This window comes from Lepisosteus oculatus, chromosome 8 (genome assembly GCF_040954835.1).
Source record: "Lepisosteus oculatus isolate fLepOcu1 chromosome 8, fLepOcu1.hap2, whole genome shotgun sequence".
Taxonomy (NCBI): domain Eukaryota; kingdom Metazoa; phylum Chordata; class Actinopteri; order Semionotiformes; family Lepisosteidae; genus Lepisosteus; species Lepisosteus oculatus.
In genome coordinates this window covers 8,715,957-8,736,874 of record NC_090703.1, presented here as the reverse complement: position 1 = coordinate 8,736,874, position 20,918 = coordinate 8,715,957, and the positions used below count along the sequence as shown (strand labels likewise).

The following is a 20,918-nucleotide window of genomic DNA, read 5'->3' as shown; positions in this document are numbered from 1 at the left end:
TAGGGTTCTAGAATAAACACATTCTCTTAATGTCAAATGTCAGTATGGAGGAAGTAAGACAGTTTAAGTAATTGAATAGTGTTGCAGAAAAGAGCATCTACAAAAGACAAGAAGATAGAAGTCACTGTCAGAAACAATGAGGTTGCACTCTGATCCAAAGATAATGGCACAACAATTAACTGGATTTCAACTTAACTGATTATAGTGCTTCAGATACTCAAAACTGTCAAACATCTTTTTCTGTGAATCCATTATGAAAGGACACATTGCAAAAACAGTATATGCCATGTTAAGTTTGTGCTACCCTGAGCATCTGCATTCTTGTGGGAAAATTAATTTCAACCCATTTGTTGAATAGTCATATGTAAGGTTTTTACCCTAAATCAGGATAGAAGACATTTACACTTTGATGATTTAAAAAATAATTTGATAAATATTTAATATAACAATCCTACAAAATATGTTATAAAAAACAATAATATAACAAAACAGGTATCTTTGTGGGTATTGACACATTAATATTGCTTGAACAAAGGTAAGATAACCATCTGTCGGTTTATATGCAAGTACACTGACTACTGTATACTGACATTAACTGTAAATTGTCACACATTGTATTTAAAATGTACAGTTGCGCAGCTTGTCTAAAACTGAAAAGACATACAGTACAACTGGCTTGATGTAACCCTAACCAGAAATATCTGGCTTTCTCATAATGTGCAGATAACTATCCATTTGCTACAGCACCTCTAAAAAGTACTAGTGGCACTCTTGCCGAAATAAACCGTTTTAGAACTCCACTCAAGTAACTAATGGCAGTTGCTTTTGGTCCTCTTTATCTCCTTGATCCCATTCAGTCAGCAGCTCAGAGGAAACCTCAGTGAATAAATGATCCCAGTCCCAGCCAACATCCTCCTGGACAGAGCAAAAACAGTCATGGTTAATCTGCACTCAATAAATCTTAATTACTAGAGAGAGACATTATAATGAACTTTTTTCCCCTTATGAAACAAATGGACACACCTTTAGACCCTTGTAGAATTCCAGTAGAGAAATCTCACTACACACTTAGCCAAAAATAAGCTTTGTAGCAACAGAAAGACCTCTACAATATTCGAAGAGTAGCACTCACCTCTCTAACTTCCTGCTCTGGAGCCAACACCTTCGTGAGTAATTTTAAGTCAATCTCCCCGTCCTGTGAAAACAAGAAATCAAAATACATAAAACCACTTCATTTTACTTCCCGTATTATAACACACACAATATATTTGAAAGCAGTATTATAAGAAAGTAAGCTTATAGGTTGATTATTAAGTAAGCTACAGTGCGTTTTACAATAAAAAGCAGCAACACCATCACATGGTCATAGACAGTTCATTGCCAATTTGTTTTCTGATTAAAGTTTGTATTTCTTTAAAAAACAACTAAATGTTACTGGCCAAAAGTCAATTAATATATTTTCAGAGATCAGCAATACTAGATAACATGGAAAATAATTAAACTGCGTCTTGGGACCAATTTGTAATTGGTCCATTAGCATTTTTATCATCATCTTTTTACAAGGTATTCTATTTTTGTAGAAGCTCCACAGTACATAAGGGGAACACACTGCCTTAGTTTCATAAGGACTGAAATGTTTCTGTAGGACCGATTACTTACCAGGGTCTGAAATGCAGAGTATTTCATAAGATCATTATCTAAGTCTCTGTAGGTCATCACTCTGTTTACCTGAATGCTGAAAGAAGAATTCAATCTATAGGTATGAACAGAAACTGCAGATAAAGATGCAATTACACATTATGGTTAGTGTTAATGTAATGGTAAGCATTAGGTTAAATGTGTCGAGGTGAGGACTAAGGTTTCTATCGTTTTACGGTTAACAATATGTTTCTGCATTTGTACCTATGACTAGAGTTACATTACACAGAATAAAAAGCAAACCCCATCACAACTGACACAACATCTGGATACAATTTTCCTCTCCTGTAGTTTTTTCTCCTACGGCTATTTAGATATTGGAATTGGGACTTGCACAATAAATTAATCTGAAGCAGACAGTTTTAATCCAAATCAATTTGATTTCCCGACATTCAGAGTTTATATTTGTGAACAGGACATTATATCATTGTATAGCATGGTTTATTACAAGTGAATACCTGACATGTCAAAAAATGTTTGCAAAGACAGGCATGAAAGTCTTCTATTTGAATATGCTTGCCAGTAGTGTGTGCTGCGTGTTTACCAGATAAAACTAAATACCAGACCTATTAAGAGTTTTTCTTGAGGTGTGGCGGAAATCTACACCCAAAGGGAAACCAAATGTTCAACCAAAGGAAAAACTGAATACATTCTGAAGTCAGGGAGTGAATACTGTGTCTGTAAGATAAATGTATATATAATGTATAAATATAAATAAACCTAAAACTACAATCATCACAGTTTCTGTTCCAATATCTAATAACAACACTTCATAACGTTGTTGCTTCATAACATTTTCCCAGAATTACAAAATTCAGAACACAAATGAGACTTTCAAAATTCTTTATACGTCTAACCCTAAAGGCTTCACTAAAAAGCACAAATACCGTGATATTAGTCTGTTTACAGATGTTCAAACTGAAATCCAGCTGCTTATCTGTATTTTGAATTAGAAGTCTGTGAAGCGGTCGGCCTAGCAGTGCATGCCAGTCCTACTTACAGCACATTACACGCTACATTGCTCCTGCAATGAGTTCAATGTGGATATTATCTCACATGGAGACGGGGACTGCTTAATAACATATACCATTGTCATAGCTTTGCCACATAGCCGACACGTGTCGAGGTGTCTCTCACAGGCTTGTAAATCAAATTATATAGCATGTGAATCTAAAAAGTGGATGCAGGGTGTAAATCATTTATTACTGTTATTTCTGCATAACAGAACAATAATGCAAAGGCTTCCATCACTTAAATATGTAAGGTAAAGCTCAAAGTCACTGTCATTCTTCCATAACACAGAAAATACTGAATTGGCATAGGGAAGTGATGAATGGATATTGAAAACATCTGAAAATGCCCATCTGAAATGGGGATAAAAATAACTTACCTAGTTTAAAAATTAAACCTAAACAAAAAACGAGTATGAATTAAAAAGTACGATGTGACACATATATGCTCCGTTTTCTTTCAGAACATCAGTGGCATTATTACCTGGGTGGAGCTGCCACCTGCATTGTGAGGTCTTCCTCCTGTACTTCTTCAAGGTCAGGGATTACGGGAATATCTGCAAACATGAAAGAACTGTTGTCAAAGCTCCTGAGCTGTTCTCCCTTTCATCGAAGATGATTTTGAAATAAACGGGAATGCACTATATAAAATGTCATGACTGTGGCGTAACAATCCTTCTGCTGAACTTCCTGCAGAAGTGAGGATCATTCAAACATTCAAGTCAGATCCACAAAGACACATGTAGTGCGGGACCAGACCACAGATTTCAAAGTACACATGGTTTAGACCAAGATATCCATCACTGCTGCTCACAGGCTAATTAATTCGCGATGATCACTGAAATATTGGCTTGCCTTAAGAATCTCAGCCTTAAACTACGTTAAAACAACACAAATATTACTAATCAAATATTCTTATGACTGTTGCCTGAAGGCATGCACATGAACTTTTTCAACAAGATGTCAAATAAACCAGAGCGTCCCTATGAAAGAGATCATTTACTCCGCAGAATTAAAAGACTCTGCCTCTTTACTTTTTTTTCGTGTGGAAATTTGCATCCAATTTTTGTACTTTATCTTTCCAATATCCTCCTTGGAGCTGCCCTGTCACATTAGCCAGGCTGCTATGAATATTCAAGAAGCAGGGCCACAGTTCTTCCTGCTGAGAGTGGGGCTCAGGCCAGGGGCTCCCCGGAAAGAACTCCCGCTACACCAGCATTTGGACCCTGTCACTGCCGCCCACCCGGAGGACCTAGAGTGGGCAGCACTTCAACCTGATGTCCACTCTGCCACTCCGCATCTCCCCACATCCCTCCTCTGCACGCGGCCAGGGCAGCATCCAGCGATGTGCAAGAGTATTTTTATACGAGCCCATCTGTGTGAGGTCGGAAGTCACTGTGTGCCTTGGCAGGGGCGGCTGTGCCAGGAGTCGTGAGCACACTGGTCAAACAGTAGGAATTCTCTTTAATTGGCAAAAAGCAACAGGACAGAATATGGCTCCACTCCCAAGAAGGGCAGCGAGAACTCGAGAGTTTTTCCAACACATTTTCAAAAGGACTTCGTGCACGCGGAAAAAAAAAAACAAAACAAAAGAAGGGAAGAAGAAAAGACATCATAAACAAAGAAGTTGCAAGGATTCCTTGTAAAAAAAATCAAAGACAGTAATTTTTACTGGACGGGGTAATTCTTTTAAAGTGGAGAAAGAAAAGTGATGTACTCTGACACTAAATTAATGCTATTTTTGGAAAGAGATTTTGGTCACAAAAGAAAGTGGTTGGCTCAGTGGACTGAGGGTTATATTATATATCTGAAGGGTGTGAGGCTGAAATCCCCAGTTTGGCAAGATCGGGCTTCCTGTCTAGACTGAATGAGGGGGCTAAAAGCACTCCAGCTGTAGTGATCCAAATTCTTGGGGGACACGTGCTCACCCAGTATGGAGACATCTCAGCTGACTGATCATGGTCTGCATTTAATCTTTGTTTAAATTCAAGAGCTTTAGAGCTGCCTAAAACAAATGCTTTTCTGGTAAATGACAGCTAGAAATGATGCCATATTTCCCTAACATCCCAGTTCAAAATCTTCCATGACCTGGAAAATGGAACGAGAGGCATGAACATTTGTAATTTTAGCTTCCTACCACAATGGCACACCCACTCAGAAAATGACTAGAATAACCCAAAAGTAATGGAACATGTATCAACTTTTCTTGTAAAAAAAGTTTTGTTCTCAGCTATTGCGCAAGACTATTTTATTACTTACAAATAAGACATCAGATGAAAACAACTTATTGAGCCATATTGTTACTAAGCCTGGTTACAGAATCATAAAAAAGCATCTAATGGTACTGTAGTCTCATTGTAGAGTAGTTCAGTCAATTAAGGGTGGCAATCTGCCAGTGCGGTACATTAATTTGAGTCAATATGGAGGCAGTTGTGATAATACTAGCATACTGTATATGGTGTTCGCAAGCCCACATAAAATCAACACCGGCTACCTTCCTCCTTATGTGTTCTGCCAAATAACAGTCTGCCTGAGAAAATGTTTATTCTCTGAATGTAAGCATAGGAACTTTCAAGGAATTAACTTGAACACTGAGTTGTACTTAAAATCAAGACGAAACCATCAGGCTACGGCAGGTAATTACAAGAAGCTGTCTTGAAAAAAAAATATAACTTTCTTCATTAAAAAAAATAAAGAAACTGAGCTTGGTTAGTAAATGACAAGATTCATCTGTGTTTCCAAAATCAAAATAAATGCGGGCACTGCTATTTCATATTCATGAATTCCTCTGACACTTTGTCCTCTCATTTAGAAAGCACAGCATTCAGCAAATTCGAGCCCCCCTGGACCCCCAATCAAATTTAATGGTCTTAGCACAATGACATCAAAAAGCTAAAGCATCTAGATCTTATCAAATACTTTAATAGGCTGTTTTTTCCATCTGAAGAGAAACGACTTGGAGGTTTAGCATTATGATCCTGACAATAATGCACAATCAACAGAATTTTTCTTGGTGCTAAGGGTAACCCAACATTAGGTAAGTTCCATATAAGCATACATTGTTACTAAGTAAAGAGGAAAAACGCTTCAAGTAAAGTGTGCTTTGAATTCATCCTATTAGATGAGGTCAAGAGGATTAATAGAAAGTGCACACAACCCCCTCCCTCTGAAGGAAAGCGCAACTTCATCAGTTTTCAAAAGCAATCACCTCATATCATTCACAGCCAGCATTGAACATTTATTTTCCACTTGTGTAACTGTCAAGGTTGCTTTGTCTAGTCGCAACCACAATAACCACAACGATAATAATTATGCAATAGCGGCCAATTCAAAACGTAACCCACACAAAACATGAAATACAATAATTTGTTCAGAATGTGTACTGCATATCCTGCTTAACCTACAAATATCGGAAAGCCTTCAAAACACTTTTCAAAATTTTCACGCTACTGATCATGGAAAGTGGGCTAACCTTTATAAAAAGAGATATTAAGGAATTTTGCGTGCTGTGAAGCTTATTTCACAATATTTTCTTACCACAGAATTTTGTAATATACTGTATATTGCATAACCTTTAGAAGTCTTCAAATAAAAACCGCAATTCATAAGAGTGCCACATGCTAAATTGAAGTTGGGAACATGTTTTAGAAAAAGGGGAAAAAGGAGAGATGCTTGGCGAGACAAACAGTTTTGTCAGCCGTCCATTTTGATCGTGGTCTTTTGAAATCTGATTGGCACATGATGGATGAGGGCGCCCAGCTGCCACTTTCTCTTGTGTCAGCCAGAGGTCCTGGGGGACGATAAAATAATCAAGATCTGTATAGCTATCTCACTAACCCTCGACTGCTGCAATTTCCAAAGTCCATGCCTCTGGCACTGTATAAAGAGGGCTCCTCTGCGCTGTAATCATCTTTTAAGTTTCACTCACATAAAAGCTTTGCTACCTTCTAAACCAATTAAAAAACAAACCAGTAGATTTCACAAAATAAGCCAGTAGTGCCTCTGTTTTGAAATATGATTCTTAGTGGACAGACAGACAAACTCTATGTACGATCTGGGGCTTTGCCAAGTCTATCCGCTTAGTGTGGCCTGTTTATAACCTGTACTAAATATTTTATAAAATTACAAAGTCAAACAATGTAGCACTGGGTGACAAATATCTGTGGGATCTTTTTAACACTGATAAAACAGTAAAACCACCTGTGAAATTAAGTAAATGATGCTGTGAAAACACTGGTTTTACTTTCCTTAATGTATACTAATATTAATGGGTTGTGTTTTTACATAATGATATAATAAGTGCAGTGGCTCTGTGGGTAAGGATCTGCGCCTGGGCTGGAAGGTTATCAGTTCGTATCCTGCGGCCGGCAGGGGAATCCTACTCCGTTGGGCCCCTGAGCAAGGCCCTTAACCCCAACTGCTCCAGGGGCGTTGTATAAATGGCTGACCCTGCGCTCTGACCCCAAGCTTCTCTCCCTGTCTGTGTGGCTGTGTGTCTCATGGAGAGCAAGTTGGGGTATGCGAAAGACAAATTCCTAATACAAGAAATTGTATATGGCCAAAAAAAGTGATCTTAACTGTGCTGTTTCTGTTTTATTTTGCTTCAATACTTCAATACTCCAATCTCAGCTAAATATCTTTTAAAATATGACTCCTTTTTCCACAACACTTGCCTGAGAAAAACAGCATTGATATGTATATGACATTGTAATAAAAACAAAAGAACAGTGTGTGCAAACAGAACGTACGCTCTGTGGGTGAAGTTTTAAAGAGAATGCTCTAACAATTTCAACAGTATTTCCCCAGCTACTGAGGGCTGAAAAATTGAACAATTATCTCTGGCTCTGGTTTGTTCAAATTTCTTCTGTCCTCACAATGTTTTTGATGAGGACCACCAAGCCCCGAGGTATAGAACTCTGTTACATGACAGACTTAGTCACCATGCAGCCTCTTGGAAAACAGAGTGGATTTCGTCACTGAATTTGGTAAATCCTAACATATTAAACATTTTAAAAAATGAATAAATCACTCTTGCTGCCTCATCCACAACTGCTGCCTAGAAGTTATTAAAATGTATTAATGTCTGAACAGCTAATTGAATTTAGACAATATGCAAAGACCTTGCCCATTTGAACCCTTACTCATAACAGAAGAAAAAATGTTAAAACGGTAAGAGTAAAATGTCACTTAAAAAAAATGAACCCACATGCGTCTATTAGAAAATTCAAAATACCGAAGGGGGGCATTTAGCAGAGAAGTACTATAAAAAACCTAGTCATACAACTGAAGACTGAGTATTCAGATGTTGAAAGAAGAACCATTTGTATAAAGAAACTAAAAAGACAGGACAGCGTTCAAAGCATTTTTCTGACAATATTTCATTTTTCATGTTTCAAATTCCTTCTTATGTGAAGAGTACCAAAAGATAGTGAAAATTTAATTTAATTCTTAAGTTTTCATATAGATCTGTTTTTCTTAAAAAACCTACGATCAAGCTTATCAAAGTCTGAGTGCTACCAGAAACGCAAACGTACAATTCTTGATAAACATTCTAGTGCTGTATAATATTCCTAAGAAAGAGATTTAAGCCACACGATTTTAAAACATTTGGCATTTTTACACAGGTTTTTACAGTAACACTTGAAAGACTGGATTATTTTTCAAAAACATTTTACTTAAATGAGATTTTCTAAAACCTGATTTTAGATTCAACCTACTAACTTGTTACTTAACATCATCAGTTGTCTTTAAGTTGCTATAAATGCTTTTGACGCTATTAAATAAATTCCATGCTACCACAATGTCTGTGACTGCAGGTATCCCGTCTGCCTCATGGGAAGTGCAAAAGAACGTTTCCAAGTCTCTCTCACCTCCTTCATCATCCGAGCCCTCGGGGGTTTGTGGTCTCAAGCGTCTACTGCAGAAACAGGAAGTACAGAAAATGAATTATTTAATACTTTCAATCTGGCCTAACGGTGAGGTCATCATTGGGAGTATTTCTGATGAGGATTACTTTGATGTTGGGTCCTTTTCCAGCTAAGTGAAGCTGCAGATGGTTTGATATTAAGCTCACTTAATATTTGCAGGCATTCTCTTTTTCTACAGGCTCAGAGGATCATGGCTGCCAAACTCCCTGGCATTCGATAGTATCATTGGCTCTTTCATGCAAGGCTCACTGTACAGAGGGCAATTTCTGTTTACTCTGCAAGTTGTATAATTATATTTTTAAGAACTAATAATTTAATCAGTAGGAGTAGTCTCAACAAGATGTCTTAATGGCTCTAGGAACGGTTTGCAAAATAAATAAGCGTAATTTTGATGAAGAACATTCCAATTTTACATTACAGTCTTAAAAGCAGACGAATTACAGATGAACAAAACATGCTATGATGTTCCCTTTCATCTTTTTCCCTTAAATTTTAATTTCTAGGCACTAATTCATAATTTCAACAATATCATTACTTAAGACATAAACTCTTCAGTATGAAATTGTAATTGGAAACAACTCCATTCATACAGAACAAAATAACCAGAACTTGGGCAACACTCATCTTTCCACAAAAAGATTTTAATTCTAATTAAATGTATGGAACGTTCAGTCTTTTTTATCCATTATTCACATTCTGAACCTAGCACAAATTACATCAGATGCATCACTTCTTAGAAAAGAAACATATAGTATGAAAACTCACTCTTCCACCTCCTCTGCTGCTGGTCTTCTCCCAGACCTAAAAAAAGGGGATAAGGCAAGTGAAATTAACATCATCTTTAGAATGAGCTTGATTAAGCCTTTTCAGTCCCTTAATAAAAAAGCCCCACTGGGCTAATTCTGCATCACCCCAGAAATATTACTGATGTAAAACAGAAGGTTGCTGAAACAGCAGTTTGAAAGGCTAATGTAATGACTGTTACCTTTATAACACCCTTATCATTTGTGATCAACACAAAGAAATATACAAGCAAAGAATGACTTTTTAATATTTGAAAAAAACTTTGAATACCACATCTCTTTCAACCTGATTTATTTAATTACTTCCCTGAAGTGGACTGTACTTTGTAATACAAAGTAAGATCCATCTAACTGGCTGTGAAAAACAGTGGTCTCATAGTAAATGTAGAATTAAATTAAACACTCAGTTGAAAAGCTAAAAGGGAGAATATCAGTAACAACACACATTGATTGATTATGTTGACAGGATTGCTTTCTCAACTACTGTAAATTCCATATACATTATTATTATTTTTACAGTCCACAGCAGTGCGTGTATGAATTAATGCAGGTTTTTCCATGGATCTTGCCAGGCTTGATTTTATACTTTTTGTGCATAATATAGTGCCAGCAAATTATTCTGAGTACTATTTCAAATCATTTTAAAGACCACAGACTTCAAGTCCCTCTTGATATTACTGCCAATTGCTACGTTTCCTCCTCTGGTCTATCAGCAGTCTCCTGATCTATTTTAGGAACCAATTCCATTAGCATAGCTCAGCCTGACCATTACACCTTGAACACTGCATCATTGCATTTTGTATCTTAATACGTTCATTTAATACATTCAGCTTAAGCTCACTACTGTATCTTTTCTTGTGAACTGAAGTAGAATGAACATAACAGAAGTTCTTCACAACTTGAAAATAATTGTGTCTTTTGTTTTCCCTACCCTAAGTCTTAAAAATAGGGATGTTCTAACATTTTAGTTTCTGACTGTGGTAAATACATCCCTAAAGAGTGGACTGACAGATCAAATAAAAATGACTCTTTCTAAGAGGTGAAAACATTGGGATAGTGACCAGTGATCAAGGAACAGGTCTGACTTTTTTTTAATTCTTTATTAATGTGCATATACACTACTGTGTAAAAAAAAATTAAATGAGGACTGTAGTGCTTTGAAACCTTCACTGAATATATCAAAGCTCTTGCCACCTTCAAAATACAATGACTGTACTGTTCAGAACAGTGGAATGCCATCATAATTGGGGAAAAACTAAGCACAAATGTTAAGTGTTGCATAATGTTTTACAATGGCTCAATGCATAGAATCTATAAACAGCACTGATGTCTTATTTCAATTTCCAAACTAAATCCAAACAAAAAAAGGTTAGTTGGTTAGGTTTATAGACTTAAGACATTTACACTGCATGTCATGGGGTTTTTGGATATTTCTCATTAAAACAGAGTACTCTTAAACATGAAAAGAAATGTACAAACATGAATTTATAACATTGGCTACCAGCGTTAATCATAACCAAAGTCAATTTGTATTTGTTTTCGGTTGTTAGTTATAAAACTGGTCTCTTCAACAGAACAGCTCAATTCATTCCCTTTATGCTGGTCTCTCTGCTTATTATGTAGTGCCACCTGCTGATCATGCAGAGAAAATGTCAGTTCTGCCCTATTCAGAAATAACAGCATTACAGTACCATTTTGTATTTAGTATTGGCTTGTATTTAGGACTGGCTATTTTTTTTTAAACTCAGGAATTAAAAAAATTCCCAGAATTATAGCACGAATAGCATAGAATTATAGTAGAATCAGGTTCTAAATCAATTTTTTTTAATAGTCTATTAATAACAAAGAATAATATTGATTAAACTGAAAAAGTTAAAAAGGGTCAACCTCTATCAGTGAAAATAAAAAATTAACATAGACTGGATTTTAAATAGTAAATTATCAAAAATCTGCAGGACTTTGAATATATAGTATATACATATATTACCATTTGAGATGGGTGATCAAATCAACTTGTATACCTTTTGAAGAAAATTAGGAAACTAAATGCACAATATACTGTTTTTCATGTAAGTATAGCACATGAAAGTGTTTTAGTCATCTGTGCTCCTGAATGACAACTCCTTAAATGACATCACTTGAAACATTAACAAACAACATCCTGAAATGTAATCACATCACTTTATATTTTAAATAGCTATATCTCACCATTATAATTGTTTTTACAATGTTATTTGCATTACACATCTCCAATGACATACAAAATTAAAATGCTTGTGAACAGAAAGTAAATGCACATCAAGATAATGACTTTGAGCTGGTTAAGACCCTGCATTTTTTCTTGTCACAACTAAGGCATCTGTAATAAATAAATCGACTCTCATTTCAAATTTAACTCCTCAGAATCAGTTTTTTTTTCATTGCAATGGTCTATAATGTAGCAGTCTAATGAGATGCCAATTTTTCAGCTTGTTAATTAATTTCTCCTTTTTCTCCGCTCTCCGACTTTCTCTTCCTCTCATTTTCCTTCCAAGGTACAGCAATCCCAAAGAACCCTCTTTCTACATGTAGGTCAGATTTCTACTTCAGGCTACGGAAATGCACAGATTTTACTAAGGTATCCAAGCTCTTTAGTCAGTTCCCAAAATCCATGGAGCCATCATGAATCCATGAGCACTATTCTCTGGAAGGCATTAAAACATTAGCCTTACAAGCTGTGGTTAAGAAATATGTTAGCACCAAATCTGGCCGACTGTGTGATATAAATGCATATTTTTTAAGTTAATAATAATAATAATGAATGCATACATTTCATACAACTTGAAAAACAAAAGTTTGTCAACAGAAGGAAAAGTACAACTGGCCAAAATGTATAAAAGGGCTTACAGACAGATGAATTTCAGATAATCACCTGTCTCACCTATTGGCTATTTCTTCACCTACTGTATTCTAGTTTCTAGCTATCCAGGATGCATAAGAACATCAGAAGGGAGGCCATAGCTCATATGGTTTATAACAGTTAATTGATCTGAGCACCTCATCTGGCCGTTTCTTTGAATATTTGAATATACAGTAGCTGGGAAGCACTGCTGCATTTGTCCTGACCATTCTTTCCAGGAGGTCATGGCTTCCTGAGCCATTTCTGTTGAATGCTCAGAACTCTGCATGAGCCACTGGCATGAGCAGACGGCCAAGTCTGGCAGCAGAGCAAGCAGCAGCACTCCAGGGGGAGAGAGGCGGCAGATCTTGTCGACTCTGCTTCAGCATGCCACTCGTTCCTGAGGTGACCCTGGAACACAGTCCGCTGTCGAGTGTCAGCTCAAGAAATCGACCAGCAACTTTTCACTGAGCCACTTCCAGATGACAATATTATCGTCATTATGGAAATAAAAGAATGTGGTTTCACAGAGATAAGCGTTCAGGAAGATTTATTTATTTGAGGCGGATTGTCTTCCTGCTCTAGTATCGTTCCTTCCTGTCCTCCAAACCAAAGGAAACAAAACTAACTTTTTTTTTTGTCATCATTTTTCCTTGCCTCCTGGTCTCCCTAAAATTCTAAGATTTAAAAAAACAGCCAGAGGAGAACGTCTGCCATCTTGTTGCCCTTGACACGCGTCACTCTTCGAGACAAGAGGACGTTTAAACACACATTATGAGCTCTTGATTAAGACTCATGTAACAAGAAAAGATGGACATGGTAAAACTGTCTAGAAAAAGTTGTTAGGGATAAAATATATTGTGACAACCCAGCTCCAAAGGTTCATCAATAAACTGACAGATCATTTAGTGTCAATTAGGAGTGATAGATTGGTAAATCCTGGCGTTTCTTCACTGGGATTAACAGGAGGAGGGCGGCGATGATTGAGAGTGATGTGTGACATTGAGCGGAAAAGTCCTTGGGGGTTCCACAGGGACCATTACTTACCTTGTTTCAAAAAGGATCAATGCCTGAACAGGCCTTAACACCTTTTTTTCTTTCGCAGCCAAGAAGCCATGAGTTAGAATAGCTCGAAAGAGTGACACCTCGACCTTTTTACATGAGATAGATTGAGTTTGCTAGCCTCTTTACCTACACCAGTGGCGCAGAAAACCTTGCAAATAAACCCTGTTGAGTCAGCATAGATTTTGATGTCTTAGTTTGAGCATCATCGAGGCTCCCGCCCAAGAAATGTATGCAAATGTCAAATGATAAATAAAACACAGCTTGCATCAATAGGATGATACAAGGAGCTAGACAACACTTAAATAGAGAGCAAGAACTTTAAAACCATAGGTTATCTTAGCCTTTGTATGACAAGCTCCCATTCTACTTGTACTTAATCAAGAACAAAACAACAATACATTAAAATGAGTAGGAAGTAAACTAAACTTAACTAATTTAATATCTTTTTTAAATATGTACACTTTTTATTTAGACAAGTCGATTGAGAAGGACGTTTACTGGGGCAATCTGAGTGAAGTACTGTACCTTGCTTAAGGGTACAGTACAACTGCAACCGCCCACATGAGATCTGAGCCCACAACCTGCCGGGCCAGAATCCACAGCCCTAAACACTAGTCCACACTGCTGCCTTGGAAAAGGAAGAGTTTGTTTAGGCACGAGGCAGTTATTTTTATTGAAAATTAAATGTGTATATAAAAGGCTACACTTTTAACTCATGTTAATGGTACACTATCAAAAGTATGGGCCAGCTGCACTTTTCTTAAAAAACTTGGAAGATTCAAGGGGCAGAGAAAATAAAGATGAGAATTTCTAAAGATCAAGAATGTCACAAAAAGGGGACACTGGAAAAAAATGTGCACAGTGAACAATACCATATTTACCAAAAGAAATAACACAGAAAATATTTGACTCCTTCTTTTCCAGGGCTTCCCAACAAACACCGTACCATTACAACCCCGCCCCCCAAACACATCTTTGTCAAAAAATGTTAACCAAATCAAGGCTTTGGTTTTTGAATCAGATTATAACTACTATAATCTGATGCCGGACCACACCCTTGGGTGCAGTGGACTCTGCACCAGATGTAAAATATCTTGGAGCATCTCAGCAGACGCCATGAGCAGACACATGGTTTACCGCCAGAAAGGGGTGGTACTCACTTGGCAGAGCCAGGTGTTTCATCTGCCCATCCTCCTTGTCGCCGGGGGGGTTTCGGTGGTGGTCCCTGGAGGGGCACAAGTGAGAACAAAACAAGCAGAACGATAAGAATTTGGGATAAAGTATCATGGGACAAGTGTCAAAATACGACACATCTATATAATACCCTTACACAACTGGGTGTGGCAGCCTTGACTATTTCATTCACGTCTTGGAATTTACACACAACAAATTCACCACAGACTGAGTGGGGAAAAAAACAACACGTAGATGCCATTCAGATTTATGTGGACCCAAATTTAAAATGTAACGCAGCGCTGTGATGTTAAAGGTAAGACGTAAAAGCAGAAATCGACAGAGACCCACAACGATCCTGTAAATATGAAACACCTCATCCAAAGCCGTCTCCCGCTGGCAGGCAAGAATTTCCATTGCCTTTAGGGGAACCACAAGGGTTGGTATTGTAGGGCTATGGAAGAAATGATATGACGTGTGAGCATATTTACTCTTAAGGAAATTCTACATGAATACCTACCATATATGTCAGGAAAACATTGCAAAAAAAAATTAAGCAAACTCTAAATAAAGGCAAAACTATGCACATCACTAACTGCTCATCAATTGCTTTCACCCTATTCCCAAGCCAATATCTCCCTAAAAAGATACACACTTACTAAAACGAGTGTAAAATTGAGTGTGGGAACTGCATAGAGGGCTGCCAGAGGCTAAGCTTAGGGAAAAATTACTCTCTCTCATTCTTTAGGGCTGAAAATAGCACAGGGCACAAATGAGCTGAGATCACGGCATTATGACCATACCACCGAGACAAACATGAATGAAAGAATTCCAGAGCACACTTGAAGAAACAAGAAAAAATAATAACATCGAAAAAATTCTCATTACCAAATTGGGACTGCAAGGGACATAGGATTTTTAAGGATTTCCATCATTCAGTGATAAATACCCTTTAACACCCTGCTCACTTTCACCAAACAAAATAATGCAGCATCAAATTCTTTTTAAGATCTTTCTTGTTTTCATAAAGATAGAATATTCAAGATGTACCAAGTACTTTCATGCAATAAGTGAAAAGTGGGATTTTGACAAGGACAAGATAGGCTAAATTAATGATAAAAGTGGTGGTTTATCAATAAAGAAAGACTCCTCTGGGTAAATACTGCTTTATACTTTGATAGGAAAATCTATTGGTATTCCTTTAAAAAGATCTCAGCGGTACAGAATTAAAAACATTACCCCATAAGACATTCCTTTAAGAATGGTATATTTGCGAAAAGGCAGCATACATTCAAAAGTCATGTCTGAAAAGCTCTTTTGCATAGGGTCAGAAGTAATAATTGTGTATTGATCATTCTGTTGTCAGAAGTCCTCATCATGGTCTCTCATCTAAAGATTGTCAATAGATGAATAAGAGGAGGGTAAGTACCCATAGGATTAGAATGTTAATACAACGTTAGAAAGTAGAATAAGTACTTCAGATTTTACCTTGAAAAAAGCCTTGTTTCTGAGTGATATATATATTTCTAAATGTCATTATGGAGTCAGAATTAAAAGACTTATCAAGGTTGCCTCAGCAATGACTTTATCGGTTAGGTATTAAACCATTAATTTAAAAAAATGTGATATCTAGAAAAGTGTATAGCCATATATGAACATAAATTTAGAAAGCTATGTATCTTAATAAATAAAATATTTTATAGCTAAATACAAACCACCCATTATCAGAGTTCACACACAGTTCAAATTGATCTAAAAACTACAAAAAAGGCTGAAAAATGTGACCAATCAGTGGAAACATTTTAAGGAGGAAGAAGGAGGAAAAAAATTCACTGACCGATAAAATATCTAGACTGAAAATAAACCGACCGGTCGCACGACACCTCGGAAAAATGTATTTCATGTGGAAGCTGGGTCGCAGAGGGCGCGAGAATCCCGATGTTACACTAGGGAAGTTGGCCTAATTTGGGAAGATTACTGCAAAAACATTGCTGGAATTCCTTGTTGGGGAATTTGGCTTGCTTACAGCTTACCACTCTTGGGGACAACTCCACAAATGCCAATGTTCAGAAAAAAAACACAAATGACTTTGTCATATGTCATTTCCAATTTTACTTAAAAGCAATTAAGCGTGTAATTATTTTCTTAGAGTCAATAAGAGACAGCTCCATGAGCAATGTCAAATATAAATAAAGACAAAAACGTTTGACACAACAAAGATGCAGACATTTGGCCCCACACTTTCCTGTGTAATAGCTTGACAGGTTTGAGACTATTTGCAAGATCAAAAGAACTAAGTGTACATTGTTCATGAAAGCCACTGAAAGCCTACAGTGCAAAAAGAAAAGGGACTGGATTTTCATTTGAATCCATCACTGAAATAAAAAGAACCATTTTGATGTAATTTACAAATCATATGTACATGTAAGTACAATGTACACGGCGCATAGAGTAAAATAATTAAGATTACAGATCCATGGTTCAGCTAGTGAAAATGAAGGTAAAACTTCCTTGAAAAAGCCAATCATGCACAGGGCATCAGATCAAACACAGCAAAATAGCCACAGGGCCAAAGAAAATCACCCCCTACTGTAAAGACAGCTAAAGGTTTTTACAATTCTCTACTAGCACAGCAAGAACGTGAACACAAGTACCTGATCAGAATCCTGCTGCAAACAAACACAAAAGATATGTTAAAGAGTTTTGCACATTACATAAATTACTGGAGTAACAAGATTTTTGTTTAAAATGTGTTTGGCTACTGTAAAGTGCATCGGTGCAATACATTTGTTTTGATGTTTACATCTCTGTGTTTCTTTTCATAAGAGAAAAACGAACTGTCCTAGAAGAAGCTTGTAGTTATGCATTCTACAGGTCAAATTCCAACTCAGACTACAACTAGAATAGCTCACATGCTCATTCATTATGATGTTGATTGTGCGCATGAGCATCAGGGATAAGCTTAAGATCAGGCCTTTTAATATCTGATCAACCTTAAAACTCAAAGGATGTTTTAAGTCATTCAGGTTTCCAGTTGAAGCCCACTGTTGTTATCTTTGAATGTAAGGATCGTGGTATTTACCCCCAAGAATTTGTAAGCATTAATAATCAATAAAGCTTCTGTTTATTTACCCATATTTCAGCTAATCACTAATTTCAACAAAGTTTAGGATACAATTTGGAAAATATTATTTGCTTTTAAAATGTAAAATACTAGTACATTGGACTCTGGTGAAGCAAAAAACTATATGAAAATATGAATTTAGTATCAGACAGCTGATTATTCCTAGTAAGGCTTGTGGCAATCTGGAGTCTATCTGGGTAGCATAAGGTGCAAGATGGAATACCCTAAGCGGGCAGTCCAGTACAGGAAACACACACAAATCCAAAAATTAGTCACCAATTAACTTAACTAGCATGCCATGAGAGGGGGGAAGAAGCCAGAGGACCTGGAGAAAACTCACATGAATTTAGACAAGAACAAGTCATCTCTGTACAGAAGGCTCTCAAGGCTGGAATCTAACCCAAGACCCATCATGAGGCAGCAGGGCTAAATACCACATCACATATGAGCCTGTAGAGCTGATAAATAAATGACCAACCAATGTTTTGTTTGCTTTCACTGGGTTGAGGTTTTACTGAAATCATGAAATCTTAAATCCCTATGTATATGCAAATCATACTTTATATCCCACCTCCTTCTCCCCTTCTTCATCCTGAACAATTTTAAAGATATCCAGTAATGCAAGAGACAAAAAGGGGGAAAACAGACAAAAAAAAACAATTATAAGAATTACAACAGTATTTCATTTTTTTAACAAAAACATGTTTTTCTGGACTGCAGACCAGCTGTCTACTATGGCTGATTCCTCACCTCGCCCACTGAAGTTGAAGAAGAGTTTTTCTTCAGGCGTCGAGATTCGTCTGACATCTGCTCCACTGACTGCCTTGCTCTTCGCCCTGATTTAGCAGCCTAGAAAAAAAGTTCACAAGCACAAGAAGCTAACTTATGTATCTTGCTGTTATAGAATGAGTATCTGCTTTGGCATTGTGTGATATTAGTTACGTTATATTCATGTTCTTTAATGTATCAGTGACCAGCAAAATAGCAGCAAAGGGAGAAGTAACCAAAAATGTCAGTGGGCCTTAAGATATTTTATTACTACAGTATACCTTGCTAGTCGTCAAATATTAAGGCTCAAAACATCAACATCACATATTAAGTCTGTGATATTTTCACACCTCAAGGAGATCATGAGTAACTACAAAAAGCTATTTTGTGAAGCCAGATAACAATAACGTTGTTTCGCAATGAACGTTCCAGTATTTATCTGCTTACCCAGTTCTGCTTACGCGTTTTTCTGCAATGCATACAAATTATTCAGACTAAAAATGTACGCAGCTGAAGCACATGTCATTTTCTTTCTGTAAACTGTGTTTCATCTCGAATTTGATTCTTATTCTACTGTTCTGATGCTAACTGTCGCACAGTATTCTAATACGGGATTATTACAAAAAAGCAATTATTCACGTTATTTACGCATTTCGTTACGGTATTTATATTGTTAAGCAGATAGAATACTTCTTAAATTATACGTGAAAAAGTGAAATAAAACCTACTTACATTCTTTTTAGCACCGTTTTCCGCCAGTTCCAGACTATCCTCCATCTTTAATCTCCGTGTTGACAATCTCAACAACTTCCTGGAGACCAATGCCAGCGTCCCGTGGCAACAGTTTCCATGGAGACACCCCTTAATATACTTTCTGACTCCATGCCCAGGGACTGTTAATGCATGATCTAAATATTGAAATAGCAGAAAATATGCCACAGACTCCGAAATAAATTGGGTCTAGCGGAACGCAACCACAAACTATATTTATAGAAAAGAGACAACACGTATTAAAACACACAGAGTTATACTATATTCCCAATAGAAGTAACCTGTTTTGCACGATCGTGAGTTCTGCGCCAGGTTTATTTCATACTGCTTTGAAGAGGAATTTGGTGAAAATCATACAGAAGTACATTGCATTACCTATGGTCACAAGCTGGGTATTTTTAAAAGTCTTAGTACATGTATTACATTCATCGTCATTTAACGCACTTTCGAGTTGACTGAAACAGACATGCGCGCCTAATTATATAGTATGTGATATCTGTTACAGGAGATCCTGAATCATATATGCAATTATTTTCGTCAACAGTACTTGTTTTGGGAAAATGTTTTGCCACAATTGTTAGGAAAAGTCTTTCCTTTGGCAGCCTGGGTGATACAATGACGTCATCTATACAACTATGGTAAGACTGGCTCAAGTAATGACAGCATCCCTGCGGTTCAGTAACGGCGCATTTTCAGTGCCTGGATTGAGATGAGCAGAAAAATAATCGTCATTATTTCCTGGGACAGTTTCCTCCCCAGTCATTTTTTTTTTTTTGCGCTCAGCTGCCTTTTTAAATCAATCAGAAATTCAAACCTATCAAAATACCAAGACAAAAATTATTAATAGCAAAAAGTTGAACTTCTGCTACTGTTTTATTATGAACTTTCTAAATTCTTTGATTATATTTGTAAAAAATGTTTTAAAAAAACATAATTAGGCCAAGCCCAGCCATGAATTGAAGTCACACAGTAAGCTCCTGTGATCAAAGTGAGTGAACGCTGCACGGTTTCCATTAAAATATATAAATATGGCTTGACAGTGTGGTGACTTCATGGCATCTAATAGGAACATGGGGTTTATTTTTCTAAGTCAATTGTGTTGCAGCAGTTTAGGGTCCTAGGATTGTTTTACTGCCAATGAAAGTTTAAGCTATATATAGAGATCTTCAATTCCCACCCTCACAGATCAGCAAAATTACAGAAGGGTTTTGCATGCCAGCGGTCTCTTGTCATTCTTTTATCTCCCAGGTGGGTTTGCTTCAATAACGATCGGTTCAGAAGAGTCATAATTGTGTCTTATAAGAGGGAATGTTAGAAACTTTAGGACAGAATCCCATAGATTCATCACTGCAGTTCAAGAATTAAGAGTAGTTTCCATGGTACCTAATGACACGGCAAATCACATACATCTCTTACAACAGGAGATGAAAGTAATGATCAGTTATCCTGTCACCCCCGACTCCTCCCTGTCCTCCTAGAAATGGTTTGGTCCAGGTTTGCGCGTCACACCTGCCCGTAGAGGAGAGCTTTTGGGAGCGCCCGCAAACTGAAAATGAGAGGCAGCGGAACTTAATTCACCAAGACACGAGTGAATGTCTTGAGCTAAAGTGAACAAGCGCTGAGGATAACATAGTAAAGTGTCCTGTGGTATGATTTCTAGGGTTAAGAACCCCAAAGCGTTGTAAGTTAACTGTGGACAAC

The 20,918-nt window shown here is 37.1% G+C and overlaps 1 protein-coding gene across 2 annotated transcripts; it reads right to left on the bottom strand.

Annotated features, from left to right (window-relative positions):
- Positions 1 to 413: 413 nt before the first annotated feature.
- Positions 414 to 19,287, bottom strand: LOC102686547 (Intraflagellar transport protein 43 homolog). Of its 2 annotated transcripts, XM_015350081.2 has the most exons (10): positions 19,179 to 19,287; positions 18,429 to 18,527; positions 18,250 to 18,270; positions 14,542 to 14,606; positions 9,401 to 9,436; positions 8,579 to 8,625; positions 3,193 to 3,265; positions 1,660 to 1,735; positions 1,133 to 1,195; positions 414 to 915 (listed from the first exon to the last, which is right to left on the bottom strand). In XM_015350081.2, exons 1-10 carry the CDS (start codon positions 19,221 to 19,223, stop codon positions 802 to 804), a joined length of 639 nt encoding a protein of 212 aa, XP_015205567.1. In that variant the 5' UTR covers positions 19,224 to 19,287; the 3' UTR covers positions 414 to 801. The 2 variants fall into 2 exon arrangements, with proteins under 2 accessions (XP_015205567.1, XP_006632410.1); XM_006632347.3 differs by lacking the exon at positions 18,250 to 18,270.
- Between the last annotated feature and the right edge of the window lie 1,631 nt (positions 19,288 to 20,918).